The sequence below is a fragment of the Carassius carassius genome, chromosome 14 (genome assembly GCF_963082965.1).
Source record: "Carassius carassius chromosome 14, fCarCar2.1, whole genome shotgun sequence".
NCBI lineage: Eukaryota > Metazoa > Chordata > Actinopteri > Cypriniformes > Cyprinidae > Carassius > Carassius carassius.
In genome coordinates this window covers 7,202,437-7,225,835 of record NC_081768.1, presented here as the reverse complement: position 1 = coordinate 7,225,835, position 23,399 = coordinate 7,202,437, and the positions used below count along the sequence as shown (strand labels likewise).

Genomic DNA, 23,399 nt, shown 5'->3' with positions numbered 1-23,399 from the left:
AACCAACATAATATAGATAAGATAACAGTAAAGATTAGATTTCTAATTTTCCAATGAGCATGTCAAAGCAACCAAACAGAATCACATTTATAGCATCATAAATTCAATCAAATATTAGTTGGATTATACACAGCAATTCTTTTAATGGGGTTCATAAATGATCGAAAACAAATTTTTGTATAATACACATTGTTAAAAGTATGACATGTCTACATAGTGGAAGATATACGGACTGAAGGGTACGAACACAAATCAAGAGTGAAATCAATGTCTTTACATGTAAAGATTCCTAGAAACCAGTAAAACTCCTGAGGAGTCCTAAACCCCAAAGCACAGACGAGCAGAAATAATCAAGTTAAAGGAGCAAAGATCACTAATATTACAAGAGTTTACATAACAGACTGTGACAGACAGGGAAAGTGATTTTGTTGATTCCTCTCTTTCCCTGTCATACAATGAATTAAAATCGTCAGCTTGGCCTATTTCAGTCCTGAAGTGGATCTCACACACACAGATTTTGTGACCCTGTAAATTATCATCTTCACTTCTCATGTAGGTTACCCAGTTGATAGAGGCGATATGAATAATACATCCTTTCTTTGGCTCACAAAATGTGTCATATTAAAACTCTGTAGAAATGTTTGTATACATGAAGGGAATGGATTAAGAAACTGCAGCTGGATACATGAGGAAAAAAAAACATATCACACAACTCTGCGAACATCTTTCTCCAAATAGAAAAACAGGTCTGTAATCATATAGACTGTCTCCAATACTGGCAACACACTAGAAAGGCTTGCAATGACCTTCCATGAGCGCAAAAAAATGATCCATCATTCTGTCTGCGGTCAAGTAGGACAAAAAGCTAATTTCCGTGAACATGTAAACATGCTCTGCACACATCAGTCAAATCTGTACATGTGTGTTCATTTGATAAATGCTACGATTTTATAAGATGGATGTGTGAAGAGGACAGCAGAGTGCGTTTCTGTCGGGGAAAACACAAATGTTTTTTAACAGCAGGCAATGAGGAAAACAGAGCAGCAACAACATTTCAAAATAAAACATAATGGGATGAAAACCGTTATTGTTATCGTTTCATGAGCCCCGCGGCTGATTTTGCCAGCTGTTCGAGTGCTTTTCAAAACTTAATTTTATGATAATTTGCTGCACTTTTCTAGATTACTGTGAGGGATTTGGTCATATGGCTCTTATCCGTGAGTTCAGTGGATCAAAGCTGCTCATACAGATAAACTCTGCGCTCTCACACACTCTCGCTACAATTTTCTCTCAGTCTCTCCGTTTTGTTATACTTCTGCAGTTTTGCGTGATTAAAGAATTCCTCATGGTTTCGAGTATTTGTGTAAAGCTTTCAAGAGCTTCAACCCATCCTGTATCCTCAGAAAAATTCCTCACAGTTTGTGTTCTCAAGGCAAACCAAACTCTGGACCATGCTTCAAACTCTGGACCAATCCAAGGCACACGGAATCAATTTGCTGCAATTAGAAATACAATAACAGTTTAAACTGTATCTGTCAGGAATGTCTGTTTGGCTAATTAGCGGTGTTTGCTAAGGCAAGCATCCCTGTTTCTGTAGCATATACTTGGGTTTTGAGTCAGTTTATGTGATGGACACGAGTGATACCGCAAATCATGCGGCTTGCCAATGTGTTTCACTACTAGAGAAAATTTATACGATTAATATTTTTACTGGTATTCATAGTTTTCTACTTAATCAGTTATTTGTTTCAGCTATTTGGATTGTAACAAAATGCATAAAAGCATATATAAATAAATAAATTACACATATTGCTTCTTTACCACTTTTTATATCTTTGACAAACTCAAACTTAAAGATAAATAAACTATAAATATTAGTAATAATAAGTCATTACAATATGGATGTACAGATGCATGGAACAACAAAATGATACATTAAACAAAATAAAAACAGATGACAGATTAAACGATAGTCAGATAGAACAACAGAACAATCAATAAACCATCAACACTAGAACAATAACATGTTAAAATGATAGAATGATAGATTGACAGAGGGTCATTCCGTGTCAACTCAACCTGAGGTCCCCAGTTCAAATTTCTGAATTTGCTAATATTTTTTTTTTTTCTGAAGAAAGATAGATATAGTAATGAAAGCCAAAATATTAAATGTCGTCGATGAATATTTACTGAGTAATCCACTATTTTGTCGAGGGGGGTAAAAATGGCAATTTTCACCTGAGATTCAGAGCCATTAGTATTACTAACTTCAGAGCTATTAGTATTACTAACACAGAGATGAGTAGGTAAATAGTTCGTAAAAAGTAGTGTGTCTTAAACTTTCCTTTTGGCATCTTCATTTTTAAGGCCCTACATCGTTCGATTCCAGATATATTGGCATCTCAATATGGTTCCAGGAGTAAATCGTTAAAATGTACACATTTTTAGTGGTCAAAAACCAAATTTACTCCTGGAGTCATATTTAGATCCCAATATCTCTGGACCCGAACCATATAGGGCCTTAAAAATGAAGATGCCAAAGGGACGTTTGTTGAGACCCAATATCTAAAAGGGCATTAAGATATCTTTAATACTTCTTGAATTACAGACATGCAAAATTTGGAAAAGTGCATTTGAAAAGTGCTGTTTCCCCATTTTTGAATGATCTGTAGACAGACAGACAGACAGACAGACAGACAGACAGATAGAGTAGGTGAAGCACCTCTAATGTACGTTAAGATAACACCGCCAGGCATTATGAATTCATGAAAAGGAGGTAAAAAAGCTGACACTAACAGGGGCTACAAAGCTATTTTAGGCTGGAGGGGGATATCTACAGCTACTGGATGTCTCTGAAGACAGGACATGTAAACACAAAATAACTCCTGAACAAGATTCCCATGGCTGAATTTTTTTTTTTTTTTTTTTTTTTTGAGGTGATAACATGATTCATTAGCATGATTCAAAACGTCACCCCCCCCAACCCCCCCCCCAAAAAAAAAAAAAACCTTAAATCAGACAATCACGACCATGGCAAACACTTCAGTATATAGGTTTCTTTTACACACTATAATCCTCTCAATAATCCCAAAGTGTTTTAATTAATACAGAAGAAGCAGACAAAAGAAAAGAAATCCAATTTGTCCCTCCTCACAAACCATATTGTGCATTTTTTGTTAATTCTGGGCACCTGTAGTGAACTAAAGTACCGAGAGCATACTGGTTAAATACACAGCATGCTGTGGAAACGAGGGCCAGTAAATGTGAAAGTGAAATGTCAACGTTTCAGTGACAGCAATTACAGCTCCTGGTGAGATTATGGTTGCTTTGGTTCACTATATTGTTTTAAAAACGCTGCATGAAACATTCATCTTGAATTACACTTCATATTTCATGTTGATGTGTAACTGCTTTTGTCTAACCACAGGCAACTTCACTGAGAAGGTTTCACCATGCAAACTGTCTGACAAAGCACAATACACTGTCAGCATTCTTAATTAAAGCACATCTGAGATAATATCAATAGTAAAATAAAAAACTACAAAACACATTTAAAAAAAAAAAATAATAATTCTAGACCTAACTACTTATCTATTTGGTTGTTGGATGAAGAGTACTATCAATCAAAAGTTTGGGATTGGTACTTTTTTATTTAAAAAAAAAAAAACAGAAAGAAAAGAAAGTCTCAATTTATTTGATCGAAAAACAATAACAATTTCAATATTCTGCAATATTATTACAGTTTAAAATTACTCCTTTCTATTTAAATATATATTAAAATGCAATTTATTCCTGTGATGGCAAAGCAGAATTTTCAGCATACTCCAGTCTTCAGTGTCACATGATCCTTTAAAAATCATTCTAATATGCTGATTTTGCAGCTCAAGAATCATTTCATATTATTATCATTGCTGAAAACAGTTGTGCTGTTTAATAATTGTGTAGTAATAATGTTTGAGTTACATTTTTTTTCAGTTCATGATTATTTGATGAATAGAACTTTCAAAAGAACTGAATTTATTTGAAACAGAAACATTATGTTTATAGTAACATCTTAGAATAAGAGTAATAATTTATTTTGGAAATTATATTTATTTCATTTATCTATCTAAAATACATATTTATCTTACACATTCATCACATTTTATCAACTACAGAGACTCTAAGATTCACTTTTACATCAACAATTCTCATTTTATCCATATTTCATAATGAACAGTATTATGTTGTAATACCTAAATCAATTCACTTAAGCATCACAACACTGATTTGACATTGACTTCAATTTTTAGTGGTATATTTTTCAGGCATTTATAGTGCAGTTCATCTCCATGTACTTTTAAATCATTGCTGCACATCAAATATGGATAATATGGACATAAGACAAAGAAGGATTACATTCATTTCAACAGGTCAGCGTTCTGGCTAAAAACAATGAACTGTTTGTCTACAGGCACTGAAGCAGAACCATCCAATGCTAGAGGTACACACTGCAGCACTGCTCTCCGTCCCTAGTCTGTGAGCTCATGGCACCCAACCACTGGGTAATATTAATCATAACAACATGAATATTAACACGGTGAGGGAATAGGCCGCAGTGCATTACTGCAGATCATCCATTTCAATCTAACCAGATATAATGGGAAAGCACCTGACTGGGGAGAAAAGTTTAGCATATTAATCCCCCTGACAAAGAGAAGAGGGAACTAAATAATTAAATGACCAACCTCAGTCCTCCACTAGTTCTGGCTCCCTTTATAGCACTGCAGCGATCCCCCCTCAGGTGTGGAGACGAGAGGGTTGACGAATGCACTGCGAGACACCCAGTTTGGACTCGTAAAAACACACTTGAGATTCAGACTCATCTCCTTAGTATGCTTATTTTGATGGTTATTAGTTTAAGAGGGTTCTGAGTTACGCATCCCCTCAAGCTAAACTAACATACGTGTTATTTGAAAACTATATCTGCAAGTTTGCCTTCAGGGGAGATTTGGTTTATTTAAATTGTTCTCTCCTTAACAACTATAATCAGATCTAAACAACTCAACAGGCACTGACGATGTGCCTTTGCTAAGCTAAAGCTTATTTGTTAGTGATTTGCTTGCCAATATCAATACTTTGAATATCAGATGATCTTAAAGGGACAGTTCACCTAATGTCTATCATCGTTCAGTCACCCTCATGTCTTTCCAAATCCATTACAAAATGTTGGGATTTGGGCTATTTATAATGTATTTGTTTTAAACTAGTGGAATGGAAACATCCACAAATAATATAAATATATAATGTTATTTTATTGCATCTGCTTGGAACTATAGATTTCAATAAAATTATGTTTTCTCAGAATGTGCTTTTTCCTGCACTGAGCCAAAAAAAATCTCAACTTCAGGAGCACTTATACTTTACAGTGTATTCCTTTTTTCTTCTTCTTTTTTTTTTTTCTTTTAAAGAGGGATTTGTTTATTTGGCATTCACCTGATTTTATACAAACTTATATATATATAAAAAAAATATATATATATATATATATATATAAAATCTTATTCATTTATTTTTTTTACTTTGGTTGTTGAGAGTATTTTCTTACTTATGGACTGAGAAAAAGGAATCCCATTCATTAAAACCTGTAATTCTAATAAGTCAACAAAATGAAACACGAATTTTGAATGTGGCTTTATAGAATGGTCAGATTTCTGGAAATGTATGCAAATTGGTACATATTCAATTAGATAATTGCCACATTTGCATATTCATGAAATGTAATGCAAAATATGTTTGCAATGCTTAATGCAATCAAGAAACAGGGGAAGTATGTGAAAGGGGTTAAACAATAGAAAAGTTTTACAGTCCTCACAGACAAATGTCGAGGAATCATCACTTCAGTTGGCTCACAAACCACAAGGAGTCACGTCAAATCGGACAGGACACTCAAGATAAGGTCTGATAGACACTCGCTGTCCCACTACAGAAAGAAGTCAGTCACAAGGGCATCATCCTCCAAACTCATTATAGGGAAGTCGTGGCCTAATGGTTAGAGAGTCGGACTCCCAATCGAAAGGTTGTGAGTTCAAGTCCCGGGCTGGCAGGAATTGTGGGTGGGGGGAGTGCATGTACAGTTCTCTCTCCACCTTCAATACCACGACTTAGATGCCCTTGAGCAAGGCATCGAACCCCCAACTGCTCCCCGGGCGCCGCAGCATAAATGGCTGCCCACTGCTCCGGGTGTATGCTCACAGTGTGTGTGTGTGTTCACTGCTCTGTGTGTGTGCATTTCGGATGGGTTAAATGCAGAGCACAAATTCTGAGTATGGGTCACCATACTTGGCTGAATGTCACTTCACTTCACTTTCATGATGTAAAAATGAGATGTCAGGAAAGGCCTAGGGGGAAAAAAACTGACAAAGGACTCGGAAGATACGAGGAAATTTCAGTATGTCTGTAACATTGTGCACGTGATGGCATGTTTAACCTTTTCATTTCCTGTCAGCACACATGGACCCACACACCATAGGGCAGATAGCAACAGGACATTAATGTCAGAAAAAAACCAAGTGCTCCATGCCTGGTTAAAGCTCACCTTTCTATACAGTGAGACAATATGACCTTTAAGTGTGAAGATTGACAGGATTTTCTTTTCTTTTTCATTTTACCTCGAGTCCATTGTAATCCTTTTTTAAACTAGATATAAAAGTCTTCAATTTCTCCATCCATATTTGGCAAATATAAAATAATATTTTGGTAATGTGCAACACTAAACTATAAGTATTAAATAAATATATTAAAGATTCAACCATCAGCTTAGAAAAACAAAAGAAAACACATGTATACTGTAATGGAAACCTGTGCCATAAATAGTAAATGTACACAAAAAAAATAAAAAATAAAGCAGCACAACTGTTTTCAACACTGATGATATAATAAATGTTATCATTTGTCCCATTATAAGTGCATTATGCTATATCTTTTGTTTTTAGAACCTGCAAGACAAATCTAAATAATCTGAGTTGTAGTTAACCCAGAATATTATTTTAATAGTTGAAAGCAATGGATTCTCATCACAAGAAGTCTTTTATCTGGGCAGGTGGCCAAACACCGAACACTAAACAAGGTCAAGCAGGTTCGTTCAAAAATTTCCTCTGGCCATTTGGAGATACACACTTAAACTCCAAACGTACCCAGATGTCACAGGTGGTTTATGTGAAGGAGGTGGCAACTCATTCAGCGGAGAACCTGGAACTGATTGTCACCAGATTGAAAATTAGCATTCTGTGAAGCCTTTTGGCCTGCGTGGAGCCTGTCGGTTTACAAATCAGCACAGGCAATAATTTTCAATTGTATTGGGCTGTTAGAAGCACTGACCTCTCGGGGCCAAACATTCTCTGACAGAAGCACTGCAAGAATACTGATGGTAATACAGTGCTGCATCTGGAGAGACTGGTGTTCGGTGATCTTCAGGAAGAGACAGTGACAGAGCACATATTACTATCAAAGCAAGGCAAACAGAATGCAAAAATAATGCTCTGTTTCTTACACTGAGCAGAGATAGCTTTAACAAACGACATGGACTTACATGAAGACATGACACCAGATCTTGCAAGTAAGTAGGGTTGGGTACCGAAACACAGTACTATGGAACCGGTATGTAGTAGAACCGAATCAGAATGCAGATTTCTGTGCCTAATTTTGGTGCCACTTAAATGCTTGAGCTGAAATATTTGTTCCTTGGTTCTCTGAAACGGTCGTAAGGATCACTGTCACCACACGTTAAAATTAATTTCACGACTGAGAAAATTCATGAACGCAACTCAGAAAGCTCTAATAATACAAATCCAACACATCTTTGCTCGAGTTTCCATGTTGTTTTCAAATTCCGACTTAAAAGCACAACTCGGAAAATGAGAGCATCCGAGGAATGCGTGAATGCATCAATTACACTTGCTCTGATGGCAGCAGGTAGATACTGTTAGCTAGCTAAGCTAAACATTCTTAAATTAAAATGCCTAAAGCTAAACTTCCCTTGTAATGACTTGCAATGAGAAGCGTTTCTAAACCTGTTGTCCAACAAAAGAGAACACTATAATGTTTTTGCTCCACAACTGCTTCCTTTTGTGTGGCTTCTTGTCACAGAACGAGGCAGAAAATATTTTCTATACTGTAAGCAGAAAGGCTATGCCGGATGAAAATACCAAAGATGGCTTGAATAACACTATAGATTGTCGCAGTTGAGTGTTTATTGTCTTTGTTTTATCATTCAAAACATTTATATCTTCTGTTTACTCAGTTACAGCTATAGCGATGCCTTTGTCCATATTAGGGATTCCCTGCATTCTATTCCTTCTTTGGAGTTCCTGGGTGACAGCACCCTCTGGCATCCAGTATGACTGATACGGACATTAAATGTGTTTCTAGCGCTCAATAATGGCCAATCCATCCTATTTTTTTTTTTTAAGTATCGGTTCAGACACTGTTACCGTTTTAAAAGTATCAAAAACCCAAACGATACAAGTAAGGTTATAAAACATTGTTGTACACAAAATTTGAATTAATTTGATATTACGGTAGCAGAAAGAATTGCACAAATTTGAATGAAATGAAAATGAATGAAAAAATAGAACAAATTTTAATTCGAAGGACCTTTCAGAATTTTCGTATGCGGTTTTTTTTTTTCTTTCTTGTATTTGTCATCCTTTCCTATCAAAATCTTTGATACAGATGCAAAAATGCAGAAAATCGAACCTGATCCAAATTCTTTAAGACAGACGAACGTTTTGGAGGTAGTGTGTAGTGCACAGTAAACTATTTCTACAAAAAATATCATTGCACTACTGTTTTTTTTCATATAATACATTGTTCAACAATACTTTTGCACACTCATCCAACTGTATTTATTACCACTGTTCTCACGTTCCTGCTTTTCATAATGTATATATAATCCTTCATTGCTCTGTTCATAATGTACATACAATCCCCACATTGCATTCATATTTATATTCTGTATATACTCTGATCAATATTGTATATAGCAACTCCACTGTACATTCTGTATATCATAGCTTTACTTACTCTGCAATTACTGTATATGTATATAAAACACTATATTCTTGCACTTCTGGTTAGATGCTAACTGCATTTCATTAGCTCTGTACTTGTACTCTGCATAATGAGAATAAAGTTGAATCTAATCTAATCTAATCTAAATGTCACTGACAAAAAGTGAGGTCGTATTTATTTTTTAACATGCAAAAATATTGGACGAGATTTTCAGGCTCAGTGTACAATGACCTTAATTCAAGTAATCCCAATATGTATAACAAAAAATATTTAAAAATGTAAGTTTGTTAGGTCCATAATAAACACATATATTTTATTTGCAATATAAGTGCTTGAAAGCAAAGAAAGAAAAAAAAATTAAGAGACAGAATTGTCAGCATTTAAATATCTGTACTGTGCAACAGAGAATGGTTGACATCCGATTGAAAAGAAAGCACTGTACCCTTAGTAGCGTGCATAGACTAGATGGGATTCCTTTGCTGTCTTTACAGAAGGGAAAACTGCATCAATTCCCTGAAGTGGTGGCATAATACAAGTCACGAATAGTGAATTAATGGGGGAAAAAAGCACAAAAAGGAGGTAAAATCATCTTCATGCAACATGTTACAGAGTAAGGCATAGACCTGAATTGAATTGATTTCCTGAATTGATTTCAGTTGATTTCCTGCACAACCCATGCCTTTAAATATGCATTCAATAGCCACATTAAGGAGCATTTGCCGAATATTGCCTTTAAATAGTAAATGCCAAATAAAAAAAAAACGCGTTGCAATTCAATAGGCTTTATACATCACTACTGCATGAACATTAAAAATATTCAGGATACAGCCACAAAGCCGCAGAATTTGATTGTCTGCCCCAATTTATTGTGCTAAATACATTTACATTCACCAGTGTTCTGCGACATTCAGAGCAGATCTGATGAAGCCTTTTCAATTATAATTCAATTCAAGGAATTTGAACCAAAGCAGGAGACAAGATGCTGAATTGCCATTCAAACTTGAATGCAGAGAAGTAGAATTACAACAAATGAAAATTCAAAGAACAGACAGCTATAATGATAGATTTAAAAACAGATATAACAATATAATGATAAATAACATGATCGATTTAAAGAAAGATAAACAGTTATAATGACGGATGGACGGATGCTGTCCTCCTGATGTGAGGCACATCCACACTTGAGGAAATTACCACACTTTTTTTCTTTTATATTCATGTTAAGTCCAGCAGCTCTGCCCAAGGACACACCTGACTGACTCTGGCTTTTACTTATTCGAGAAGATGTGAAAAGAGGCAATGGAGAGCGAGCAAAGAAGTGAACGCCTAGTCTAATTTTCCAGAGATGTAGATTTAAATGGGCAGAGGTGGACACCTCAGTGACTCATCACCAGCTGGATCTGATTATCTTTCAGACTCAAAAGCATTTCTGGTATCCTTGTATGAAAGTTCAAAAACCTTCCAGTTAAAATTCAGAGAAGCTTTCAGCTTTTAAACAATCTTGACATTTCAAACAAACTCGTGGATTGCTAACAGACTCCTGGCTGGATGATAGGAAGCCTTTAAGCTCAAGATATCGGATGTATCCAGGGACTTTTATGGATGCTTTTCCATTTAACCTTGTACTTTGCAGCCAAACCTCAAGGTAGAGGCTGTCCACTCTAAAGAACACTACATTAAATAGAAATGCTGCCCGAGGACTTGGCCCCAGGCCATCTGAACAAATATATATTTTCCCTTTAATTACTTAACCTAAGAGGTTAATCTCCAGGGATGTCTTGGATGGGGGCTTCAGCTGCAATCCATCTGGGTTTAACATCCCACTCCTGATCATCAAAATCCCTGCCACGAGGCACAGGCACCATGATGCGCCTCTTAAAAATTGGGCCGAGCGTTAATGGCAGGCAGAGCGGGGCAACGTTTGAATCCTTCCTGTGTACGCTTTGGCCTGAGCTTTCATCTCAGCAGGTTCAAGGACCTTGCGCCATGCGCAGCTGCCCACTTCAATAAATGCACAATCTGTCAGTGTTTGCTGCTGTTGGGTGCCACCAGCGACTTGCACTTTCCATTAGCGATCATGCTGAAACATGCACGAAGAACAGAGATCAAGCCAAAAAACACATTTGTGCTCACACTGGGTCTCATTTACTAATAACTGTGCAGGGTTCTTTCTTAATCATGCAAAAAAGTTAATGTGTGAAGTTTACACCAGAGCAGGTGTCTATATAATAAAAGTTGTTGTTATTGCCGTTGTTGTCGTTCTTCTTATTATTATTATTATCCATTATTATCCATCTATCCATCCATCCAGAGTAGATGTGTACATATATATAAATATTATTTTCATTATTATTATTATTATTATTGTTACTACATTATTAACTTATTTTCTATATAATTATAAAATGTGTGTACATGAACATAAATCTAAAAATAAACTAAATGTTCACAATAATTAAAATATAATTTATATAAATATGTATTATTATTATTATTATAACTTATAAATACAAAGAGAGAGAGAGCAGGTGTGTATATAAATAAATATAAAAATATATAAAAAATAAACTTAATATAAATAATAATAATTAATATAATTAATATGTTTATTATTATTATTATTATTACTACTATTATTATTATTATATAACTAAATATTTACTATATGATTATAACAATTTTTTTTAATATATATAAAGCATTTGTACAAATAGTAAGATGTCAAAAGAGACTCTTAAAAGATAGTCATAAAAGAAAATGTATGACTGTCTGCAAACACTTAATTGGAAATGTGGACCTTTTCTAGGATTTATGAAGTTCATTGTCAGATTTGCTGAACCAAGATGTTTCAGGGTTTGAAAGCTGTCACATGATTACAGAGTAAAGTGTTGTCTTACGTAAAAGAACAAAACCATTTTCAGCTTAACACATGACACAGAATGGCAGAGTTTGATTAAAACTGAGTAGCTGTAACAAGCAAAAGCTCTTGAAGGGGCTGTTAAGCATGTCAGTGGATGTTGAGAGGGCTTCATATTTGGATATGAATGACGCCTTTAACACAGAATTTTTGTGCACCTGACATCAAGCGTGTTAATGTTTGACAAAGGGAATGCACCGCAATAAAATAATTACAACCAAGTCTGTAGAGCCCAACTACTTCAGAAGAAAGCAATCTCTTCCTCCTTCAGGACAAGTTTGTGGTGATCGCCACACACTAGGGCAAGATAAAGTTAGGGCTGTAATTATTCTGTTTGCACAGACATGGGCGGACAGGGATCTCAGATTCTGCTTTGTAAAGAAGCCTTTGAGGCTTTGACCTGCCAGTCTCCTCAAATGTATTGGATTCGGCTTTGCTGTGATAGATGGAGCTTGATCTCCACCTACAGGCTGCTGGGAAATCTCTTCTGTACATGATGTGAAGATGGGAGGGGGGACCACAATCAATGCGACTAATTCAGGAACTGCAGCAGAACGAAAATGCCACCAAGAGGAAGAAGAAAATAGCAGTAGGATGATTCCGTTTGAAGGCACTGCAGTTATGGCTGTGGTGAAAACAATATCTACATACGGTACCTTAATCGCAGTATAACGACTTGTGAGCGAAAGACTGCGGGAGCAGCTTGCAGAATGCAGCTATCGATTAAGGACAGTTGATTAATTACTGTTAGATTTCACTGCAGCAGGTGATTTTAATGCAAATACCTAATGCTCAGATGGTTGAGTGTTAATGCTGGATGGTGAAAAAGCAGCATGCAGCATCTTTTTCCGAGAACAAAGGCACTTTTCTTGGATGAGTTGACACCACACTTTTGCAAAAGATTCAAATTTGTTCCAATTCCTCCTCCTGCTTGGCTTGCATTTCTCTGGATGAGACAGTTGTTCTTCTCTGTGTCCATCCCCACGAGGACAACGGGATGAGCTCGAGAGTAAACGAAGAGAAAGACAAACATTTGTCGTCAGGAATACAAAAGCAAACAGTAAATCTCTGCTGAATAAACTCCAGCGTTCTCGATGAGTGTAGCATGTTGAAAATGAAAAGAAGGAAACTGAAAACTGCACACCATGCAAGAAATGCCATTTGTGTCCACATTTACCAAGTGCACAAAATCTGCTATTATGTACTTTGCAAGATTTAGAAGACATATGAATTCAACTTATTCTCTTAAAAAATTATTTTTTTACCCATATAAATATATATATAATAAATATACATTCAATTAAACATATTAATCAAATATTAAAAAAACATTACTAAAACTATTATTTTTAACACTTTGTTTTTTATCTGTCCATGACATTGGCTTCCTCCATCATACCGCATATTTACCTAAAAACAATACTGAACTGTTATTTTAAAAAGGATCATTAGGCGGAAATTACATCATGAGTTTTCAAATGAGCCACGTTCTAAAGCTGATATTCAGAAAATGCTATAAGCTGTTAGAATTCTTCAAGAATTACATATTGATAATTTTTTTCAGCATATTAATACCCATGTTTATTAATCAGGTCAAATCAATTTAGAAGAATTAAATATATTATTTGAGAAGTTTTAGATAGAAACATTAAAGAAAACATCTTACAGAAATTTACTTGAAAAGTCACCATCCCAACACCTGTTTCTTGAATGACTCGGACATATACAGTAAGCACCTATTCAATATCATAACTCCTCAAACTTCTCCCACAAACAGGTCTATGTATTTGCACCCTATAACCATTTTTTCTAGTGAACAGATCGTTCTGCAGCTGAGGCGGTGTTAGTCATAATCACACACGTCATCAGACGGCCGTCTCTCTCCATCCTCAATCTTCTTAAGAAACTCAAAGTCACCCGTATCTCGTTTTTCATCTCTCTATCCCACCTCCACGCATGATGCCTGAACAGAGGACCACACAGCACACCAGGATGGCTTTAACACTGGGGTTTTCTTCTCTTTAGGAAGAACAAATGCACCATTCTGCTTTCTCTTTGAGCAGAGTCAGCATGGTACAACCCCTGATCTTTCAGAAAACCCAGAAATGAAGCAATCATACCCTTTGTGGATGCAACACAAGAACCAAAGCATTTGGAGAAAATCATAAGAACAGTCTGTTAAGCAACATAAGATGTGGAAGTCATGGGTTTAAAAGTACAGTTTGAACTGGCACTTAAAGCAGGCAAATGCTTTGTTTTACATAAATTATGTAATTACTGTTCATAAACGATATATTTTATAACCAATGCTCAGTAGTGAAAAAAATACACCAACACAAGAGCCATGGTTATCTTTTCAGCTTCTCCGTGATTAGATCATTTTAAGCCACTAAAGTAAAAAGTTTTCAGTCCAAAGATCCAGTCTTAATGAACGTCCCTGCTCTCACTGTGCACAATTCATCACTATCTTATTCTGAAGAGAACAAATCCAGTTGTTTTTATAGTGTCCTCCTAATGACTTTCTTTAAAATCCAAATGTTCTATGCATCCCACCTGTAATGTTTTGCTGACATAACCAAGGCCGTGCAGACTAAATGAATTCTGTTAGATACAGTGACTTTCTTCTCTGAAAAATCTACATATTCTGGAGTTTTTTTGTATAAAACGAAAATCAGTTATATTAAGTCGTACAGGTTTGGAATAGAAACATCACGTTAAACAACTAGATTATATAATTTTCTTAAAAAATGAAGCTACTTTGCAGTTACTGTAGTGTTCTTGGTACATCAATTTTGTATTCAGGGGGGTTCTGACTCTTTATTGGTCCAAGTCAAAAGCATCAAACCTATAAGTCTGAATATATACTGGCACATCAGGTTCTTCTTTCTATACAAGTTTAGAAGATTGTATCATCTGAACAGCAAAAAAAATAAATAAAAATAAAAAACACTCCTCAACAACCCACACAATCTGAAATGTTTTTAGCACAATATCAATGTTTAATCCTTATGGTTAGGGCTTTGTTCAAATCATAAGCATGAGCCTTAAGCCTTAACAAAAAACATTTTTATAATATACTTTTTATACCATTAATAATTTGTACTTTTCATGATGCAATCAAATCCCAATGGACATTTCACACTGCGTATTCTGTTTCACTTAGAATAGAATTGCAAATGCTTCACATTATCTACAAAACAGCCTATTTTCCCTGCATTATGCACTCCAAAGTTCTCCCGAAAACAAAAGTTTTGTTCTCAAAGTATATCTTACAGACTTATTGAATCAATTTTGAGCATAAAATCATATTTTGTTCTGTTCTTGGAGAACACGGGCCGACAGCTGGACAAGGGATTTGCGGCGCGTCTACCTGCACTGTCATTGTTAATCTTCTGATGCTTTTCTGACTATGGAAGTGAGGGTTTTTGATTGGCTGGTTTGTATTGGCTGACAGCTTGTCTCTAGCGCGTTTGGCACTGCTCAACAGACGCCGTGCCGCTCTACTACTGCCGGCCTGTTCAGCGCAGCATCTGTTCGCAAACTCTAATGATAATCAAGCAACTGTGCCATAACTCAATTTTATGTTACCTTGTCCCAGCTCCCAGCATTCCTAAAAGATATTATTTAAAGTGGAAGCAATAGAGCACTCAATTAAAGCGTGCATGCATGTCACTGAGACATATTTAACGCTATGAAGTCATAAAGAGAAGATACGGTTCCAAAAAGACGTGTCCAACCATGTTCATGAGTCCTTCCGACCTTGTTCATGGAAAAGGTCACTGACTAATGTGGTTTCTTACCCTCGCAGACAACAGATTTATTCAGCTGAAAACTGCACTCACTTCAGCTTAATTTGACCAAGACGGTCCCACACAAATAAAACCATCCAGTGACTTAACTGCCAGCTTTTGTAGGCCGATGTCAGATCATGTGCGCGCCATAATTTATAACCCGAATGAATGGACATTAACGATGAGCAGCGGACTGGACTGTGCCGGCTCCCACAATGAAACTCAAACAATAAGGCCAAATGATGAAGGCACATAAAGGTACATTTTCTAAAATGCAACCTAAGAAAACTGAATTTACTGCACCAAAATAGTGTCATTTATTACTTACTGTAGTAGCCATACAAAACTGTGTTTTCGATCTGCTGCCGGGTCTCATTGTTTGCCGCCCATTCCTGGATTTATAAAAAAAAAAAAAAAAATCAGAAAAGTATAAAATACACTTGCATACATTCAATCAAATCATGAAATATTTCAATTCTTCAGATTACAGGACTGTCGGTTGATTGAAATGTTTAAACCAAATGAATTACATGACTGCTGATTGATTTATCAAAATTAACAGAATATAAATCATCTAAGCTTGGTTGAAAAGTTTATAGAATTCAAAAATTTTATATTGCTTTTGCAGACATAAAACTGGCTTTTGTTCATATGTTTTTCATTTCCATATCATTAAACAGGTGTTTTATGATCATGAGGTGTATAGTACACCTTACGAGGTGTATATTATTAATTTACTATATTGCATACAGTAAATGAATAATACTATAAAAAATACTAAATTATTATGTTCCATAAAACAATAAGAGATCCCCCCTCAAACTGTAAAGTGCTTTGAGTGTCTAGAAAAGCACTATTTAAATGCAACAGATTATTATTATTATAATTATTAATAGAGTACAATATATGATGCAGGATATGTATCTCAAAGGATAAAAACATGACCAACAAATATACAGCTGTATACAGTTTGGTAAAACGTGATTTTTATGACAGGACTTCAAATGGTGCCATGGGACAGTGGTGATACAAAGAAGTGGCTTTCCAAGCGCAGTGTGTTTTTTATTCCCAATGTGTCCGAGATTCCATCAAAAACGTGACCTGACACTTTGATGACTCACAGGTTCTAGGAGTAGATCCAAATGCCAGAGAGAATTGCTGTCTGCCTCACCGCAGTAAATCACTCTCCCTCTCTCCCTCTGACTCTCTGTCTCGATGAACTCCATCCCGCATTCATAACTCAATGTTTCATCATGTCAATAGAGCAAACCCATAATTATTACACAAGCACTAGAAAAACATAATTGTTGGATACTTGCTGTCAGGCTTTATGAATCAAAACAGGTCAAGACATGAGATATTTCACAAATATCACAAATATATGTTGAACTATGAATTTAAATGACATTGCCAATTACTTGTGACTATTGAAGAATCATTTCATAAAGATCACACTCACAAAGAGAGATTTCTAGCTGTAATACCTGACATTTTAATAGAAATTTCAAATACTTTTTAAGATTTGGTTAATTTCCCAGCTTTCCAAGCACGTAAATAAACATTTTAAACTTCCCTGATATTTCACAAGCATGGGCAACCTGAAAATGTAATTATTATATTTTCTCATCACGGTACTTCTGTTTATATCTAAAATAAATAAATCAATAAACACACACTATTCTAGTGTATGCATATATTTCTGTAAGATTTGTTTTTATGTTTTGTCTCTTACACATACCACGTCTGCAATTATTTTATCAAAAATACAGTAAAAACTGTAATTTTGCGAAATATTATTGTAATATGAAGCAACATTTTTCTATTTCAATATATTTTAAAATGTAATTTCTTCCTATTATGCGAAGCTGAATTTTCAGCATTCTAATATGCTGATTTGGTGCTCATGTAACATTTTCAATAATTCTTAATATTGAAGACAAAAAGAACAGCACTTTTATGAAATAAAACATTATTACATTTTTGTAACAAATGTTATAATTAACATCTTTGTAACAACCTCTTGAATGGTAGTGTCGCTAACAATTGTCACTGCATCAGATAACAAATGACCAGATGATGTTACATACAGTAACACAAAGTTTAAATATTATATTAATTTATTTATTTACAATAAAGCTTTTAGAATAAATCCCAAGTCCAATATGCTTTCTTTATAGAAGCATACTGGCTATCAAAAAAGAAACAAACGGAGAAAGGGGACAGGATCTCACTAGAAAATGAGTCAACACACGAAACAAAACTGGGATTTTTTTTTTTTTTTTAAATGTTCAAATACTTCTTGAGGCCTCTGTAGGTGCCACAAATCTGTCTCCTGGTTTAAGCATATCAGCTTTGTGTGTTTCTAAAGAGCACCCACATAATTACAAAGATCTGTAGAATAAAACAAGCCTGATTTAACAACAATTTATTGGGAAAACTCTAGCACTGCGACAAGTTTGAGAGTACATCCTCATTAGCCAAACCCAGGCCTGTCAATCATTGCTGTAATCTCTTTAGGGCAGAGAAACAGAAATAAACCTACAGAGTCCTACGTGCACAGGCTGCATTAAGAAGATGTTTAGTCGGAAAGGGTTCCTCTGCCCATTAAGCCAGCTTACTCGACTGGAGGAAGAGATACATTTGATCGTCACATCAGAAAAACGGATTACCGGAAGGCCGGAGCCAAGGAGATCGCTGCCATAATCTTACGTGTTTATCCAAGACTTGATGGCTCCTTCCATCTCAACCTCCTACAACAAAAAGCACCTGTCTGCCTGATTTATTCTGCGACGTGAATCACAGCAATTATCAAACGACATTTTCCCACTCATTTGGGTGAGCATATTTCATCAGAATCTCCTGTAATCTTCCTAGATCCGTTAGAATAAATACTGTTCTGCACTCTATAACAAGGGCAAATTAGTTTTCTACAAGTCAATAGCAAAACTTTGCATTTCTGGGATAATTTTGGCCCGTATAGCTCGGGTAAGGCTAAGAATTGTCGCAAAGTTTCCAGATGAATAGATTTTGAACAGCAAATAAATGTAAAGAGATTCATAAATATTAAACAAATCCACAAATAGAATGAGATCCACAAATAGAAAGAGTTTATTCAGCCAAAGTTGTGTTTGCGACATAAAAACATATTTGTGGATTTATTTGAATATCTTATTTTTTATCATTTTAATATATTTAATATTGTGATTCTCTTCATGTTTATTCTTGGCTCAAAATAAATTTAATTACCTGGAAATATGCAACAATTTTAACCCCACATTAGGGCTTACCTGCACAAATAAAACACAACTGTACTCACAAGTTGCACAATTTGAGATATTATTTATATTCATTGCACAAATGTGGTTAATACATGTAAACATCTACATGAGCAATAGTTTACCTTAGTAAACCCCACTGATAAACCTAAGAAATATATATATATATTTAAACTGCTATATAGGGCTTTTACAACTTGAAATAATTAACCCTAGGCATTTTTTTATGCCTGGATTATCTTGATTTATATTTTACACAACAATAAATGAATCCTGGGATTAATTGTGCATTCCTAATGTTACTTGCATATTCGCGCTGACATTGATTGTATGAATAAAACGTGATCTGTTTACAAAACGGCACAGTTTGGTATTATCAAGTACTATCAGCTTTTTTCTGAATGGACTTTTCAAATGATAAAGGTAAGAATAAAACAGCCTCTGCTTCACTCCAGTTCACATAACCTCTGTGTATAGTGCTGATCTATTCACTACATTACACTACAGTGCTCTCTGACTCAAGATAATCTATGAATTTTAAAGTGTTTTAAGGAAGGGTGGTACAGAAAGATCCGCAGCTTCATCAGAGATCCAATTAACCTGACAGAGTCACTGAGAATCTCCTTAGGTTAACCTCCTCCGCCTAGTCAGATGATCTCTGATATGATCGAGCAAGTCTGTCTTCTTCAGAACACTTCAAAACCCTCAACTTCCAATTAGCGAAATGAAACCAGCAATGAATCTCATCTCATTCTGATGAAGTCATATCTAGTCTTGACCTCCACAAGCCCTTTTTAACAATCCTAGGGCTGATCATTATCTCAAATGAAAACCAGGCCAGCACTGTCTGTAGATCTCAATTTATTATGGACAACACACTTTGAGTAGGCTGGTGAATATACTGTGGGTGTGATATTTCTGATGTATTTATTCATAGATAAACTGTTTCTGCGGACAACTGTTAAAAGTCAAATCATGTTTGACTATTAAACAATGTAAATAATAATAACCTCATATCTCACCCAAATCCATACAACAATCCATGTGTTTGGCAAAGACACCCGTGAAGTAATGTACTGCAATGTAATCTAATACAAATACCAGAATCAAAGGCCTCAGGCCACAGTTAGCGCAAACATTTCAATACTGCATTCATTTCTGTTGTAAACCACTATGATTTTCATTTTAGAGAAGATATTATGCTGAGGTGCTTTTCCTACTCAAAAAGTGAATGAAAGGTTCAAATTAGATTTGAGTGCTACAGAAAAGTGCCAAATGAACAGTGAAAAACTGTTTAAATTTCAGCCAGCCATTCGACTTCAGAAGACTTTCAAAAGTTGTCTAAATTACTTTTGGTAAGAGTACATTGTCCATTTTAATGTGCTTTCATTGTATGCAAGAACCAAGTTACACGGAAGTTCTAAGTGAAGCACTCATTAAAGATCTCATGTCAGAGGAGGTAATTCTATGCTTAATTATTCATTATCCGTGAGGAAGAATGGTGGTCCTGTGGTTCCATTAATTATGCCATTCAGTTGCCATAGTAACCACTGTCTCATTAGACCATTTGAGTCTCAAAGTAAAAGCTGAACTCAAACCTGAAGTATTGATCTCTCTTCTTATTGCATTTGATTGAATAATGGGATGTTTCTGGAAAGAAATGCCATTGTTTTCACAAGTGGTGAGAGTAAACTACTAATAGCAATAACACTCATTCCAGACTCTCAGTCTGTTCTGATTACTTTGCTTATGAATGAAAAAACGAACAATGGATCAAGAACATGGATAATGGAGCTTCAGGGTTGAATCAAGCACAGATCTGAGTTTGAACACGAACAACCTTTCTGTACAGGAATATGGTTACCTTGTAAGTGCCATTGGGGTGCTTCATGAAGGACACTAGGAAGATATCAACAGGAAGAAGGGCCGATGTGATGAGCGCAATGGCCAGAGCGCATATCGCAGTGATGGTGGAGATAACCTCGCTCTCCTGTCGGCTCTGATATTTCCGGATGTAAACCCAGCAGAAGGCCAAGATGACCTGAAGATACAGGGGACACTATGAGATTTACATCAAAATAATCTATTTAAATTAGTCTCATGATTTCTGAACCTAAAGGCTTTGGATTAAATGCTTAAAATTAGTTTTGTATACAAACAATTAATTCTGTCTGTGTACAAATCTCTTGTACAAAAAATATTTTTATTTATTTATTTATTTTATTATTTCTGGACCAGAGAACAGGTAAGAATATTAGAGATATCAGCTAGTCATAAATTTATCATTCACATAAATCTTTCACACATCACTTAAAAGAAAGAAAAATACATTTTACCATTTTTACCATTACCATTTTTATAATTTCTATATAATTTTGTGATCATTTGTAATAATTGTGTTAAAGTTGTGTGACACTATTTTAACAGGCCTTAATCTCTCTGGTGTCAAATCGATGTGTGTTATGTACTAATATCATATAGCTGGCCTTTTCATACTTTAAAAGCCATGCAAGTACTATTAAGATAACTCAAAATGTGATTCTGTATTGCACTTCTGATCTAGCAGCCAATAGTTCCTGTCAGAAAGAAGAAGAAAGACCTGCCTACAGATTTAGAAGCCACTGAGACAGTTGTCTCTGAAAAGCATTCATTGTATCTCCTTAGAAACAAAATAAAACAAACAAACAAACAAAAAAACTAATAGAGTCCAACTTTAAAGAGGAACTTGTTTCAAGTGAAAGGTCGTATTCCAAACACATCCTCCAGAAGCTCTTAGGATGCAGCTAAAATGAGCTTGTGATTACGGGATGCTGTTTTCAGACAGGATCAATTAAGAGCCCTATGCCTATTAGATTCTGCCTGAATCGTTGGTCAGATAATGACCCAAAGCTCTGCATTTAAATCAGGATGCGCCGAAACAATTATATAAGAAAATACCGCTCTCTTTGCACTTGCTAAACTTGAGCAGGATGCACTTTAATTAGAAACTTAAGACTCTGGCGCCACTTCAATTAAACACCTCGACCAGGCAGAATAGAAACAAATTACATATTTAAAGGTGAGGTATGTCTGTACCACTAAATGGAATTGCAAAAATAATAACATTTCCTGAACACTCCCCATATCAGCCATTGGTCACCAAACAAGATAGTCCAGCCTCAAACAAACAAGTTATTAATAACATTACCAGAGTAGCTGTGTTTCTATTGGGGGAGGGGGGGGGGATATTGGAGTGATAAGTAAATATACATTACTTATCAATGTATATTAACACCTTCATATCGAAAATACTATGAACCATAAAAAACAATCATTTGTGACTTAGGTATTTGTGACCCATATAAATATGGCAATAAAATTAAATGATACATTTACTTGCATGTAGTTATAACATAACTTGAATCTGAACTGCACTATATTATTGAAATTTGAGGGTCTATTTCTTCGTACTTTAGAAAAACAGTTCAGTTTGACAGTTCAGTAAAAGTCTATAAATATACCGTTACTGTAAACATAAACAGGTTTATGATATGACGTATGTAACCAAAATAGTTAGATAACGTTAGGTCTATTATGGACATCGACCAGGATAACACGTGACTGAAAGTACGCGGGAATACCGCGTCTAACAACGTAATACTAGTAAACAGAAGTTCTAATGGATAATTAATGTATCTCACCAGTAAAACAATAGCGAAAATACACCATCCGAACACAGATTCAGAGAGTAACGCTACAGTCGTCTCCATGACTGCTTCACTTCCTGCAACACAACTGACGCTCGCCATGTGACCGGCGACGTCACAAAACGCATGGCTGAGATAGTCTGGCTCAAAACAAAGCCAAAAAAAAAAATAATAAAATTTTCATATTTTATATACATTAATGACAACTAGATTTGACACAATCTGCATTGTAAAAAGCGCTATATAAAATAATGGCGACTTGGCTTGACTAGATTCTATCATTTCATGTTAGAAACGGAAGAACATTTTTTAAATGACAAGATAAATAAAAAATGTCAGTGTAACAAATAAATAAGTTTAGTCACAGAATAAGACATTTTCTGGATTTCATGAGTCGCACTGAATTGTTTTATTCGTGGGGTATTGTCTTTTTCTTTTATTTTCGTTTTGATCTATTTAAATTTGTATTCCTTTACTGTTTTTGATTCTGTGAGCTAAATACACGTTTGTTGAACTGTAATTAAATGTGAATTTTTCAACTGGTTAAGGTTTGCTGGCTTGCTATGAAAAGTAGTTTGAATAGTTTGAGGGGAAAATGTCAAATTATGCATTATGAGTATTATGAGTAGGCCTACTCTTGTGATACTCTTATGAAATACATTATTTTATGATATATTAG

At 35.3% G+C, this 23,399-nt stretch overlaps 1 protein-coding gene across 1 annotated transcript in view; it reads right to left on the bottom strand.

Annotated features, from left to right (window-relative positions):
- LOC132156819 (lysosomal cobalamin transport escort protein LMBD1-like) overlaps nt 1-22,850 on the bottom strand; it is a 95,373-nt gene extending 72,523 nt beyond the window's left edge. Inside the window, exons 1-3 of the mRNA XM_059565854.1 lie at nt 22,715-22,850; nt 20,899-21,075; nt 16,088-16,151 (exon numbers count right to left, since the gene is read on the bottom strand). Of these exons, the coding sequence (XP_059421837.1) occupies nt 16,088-16,151; nt 20,899-21,075; nt 22,715-22,822 (349 nt within the window). The 5' untranslated portion in view covers nt 22,823-22,850. The remainder of the gene's footprint in view (nt 1-16,087; nt 16,152-20,898; nt 21,076-22,714) is intronic.
- Nucleotides 22,851-23,399: the final 549 nt, after the last annotated feature.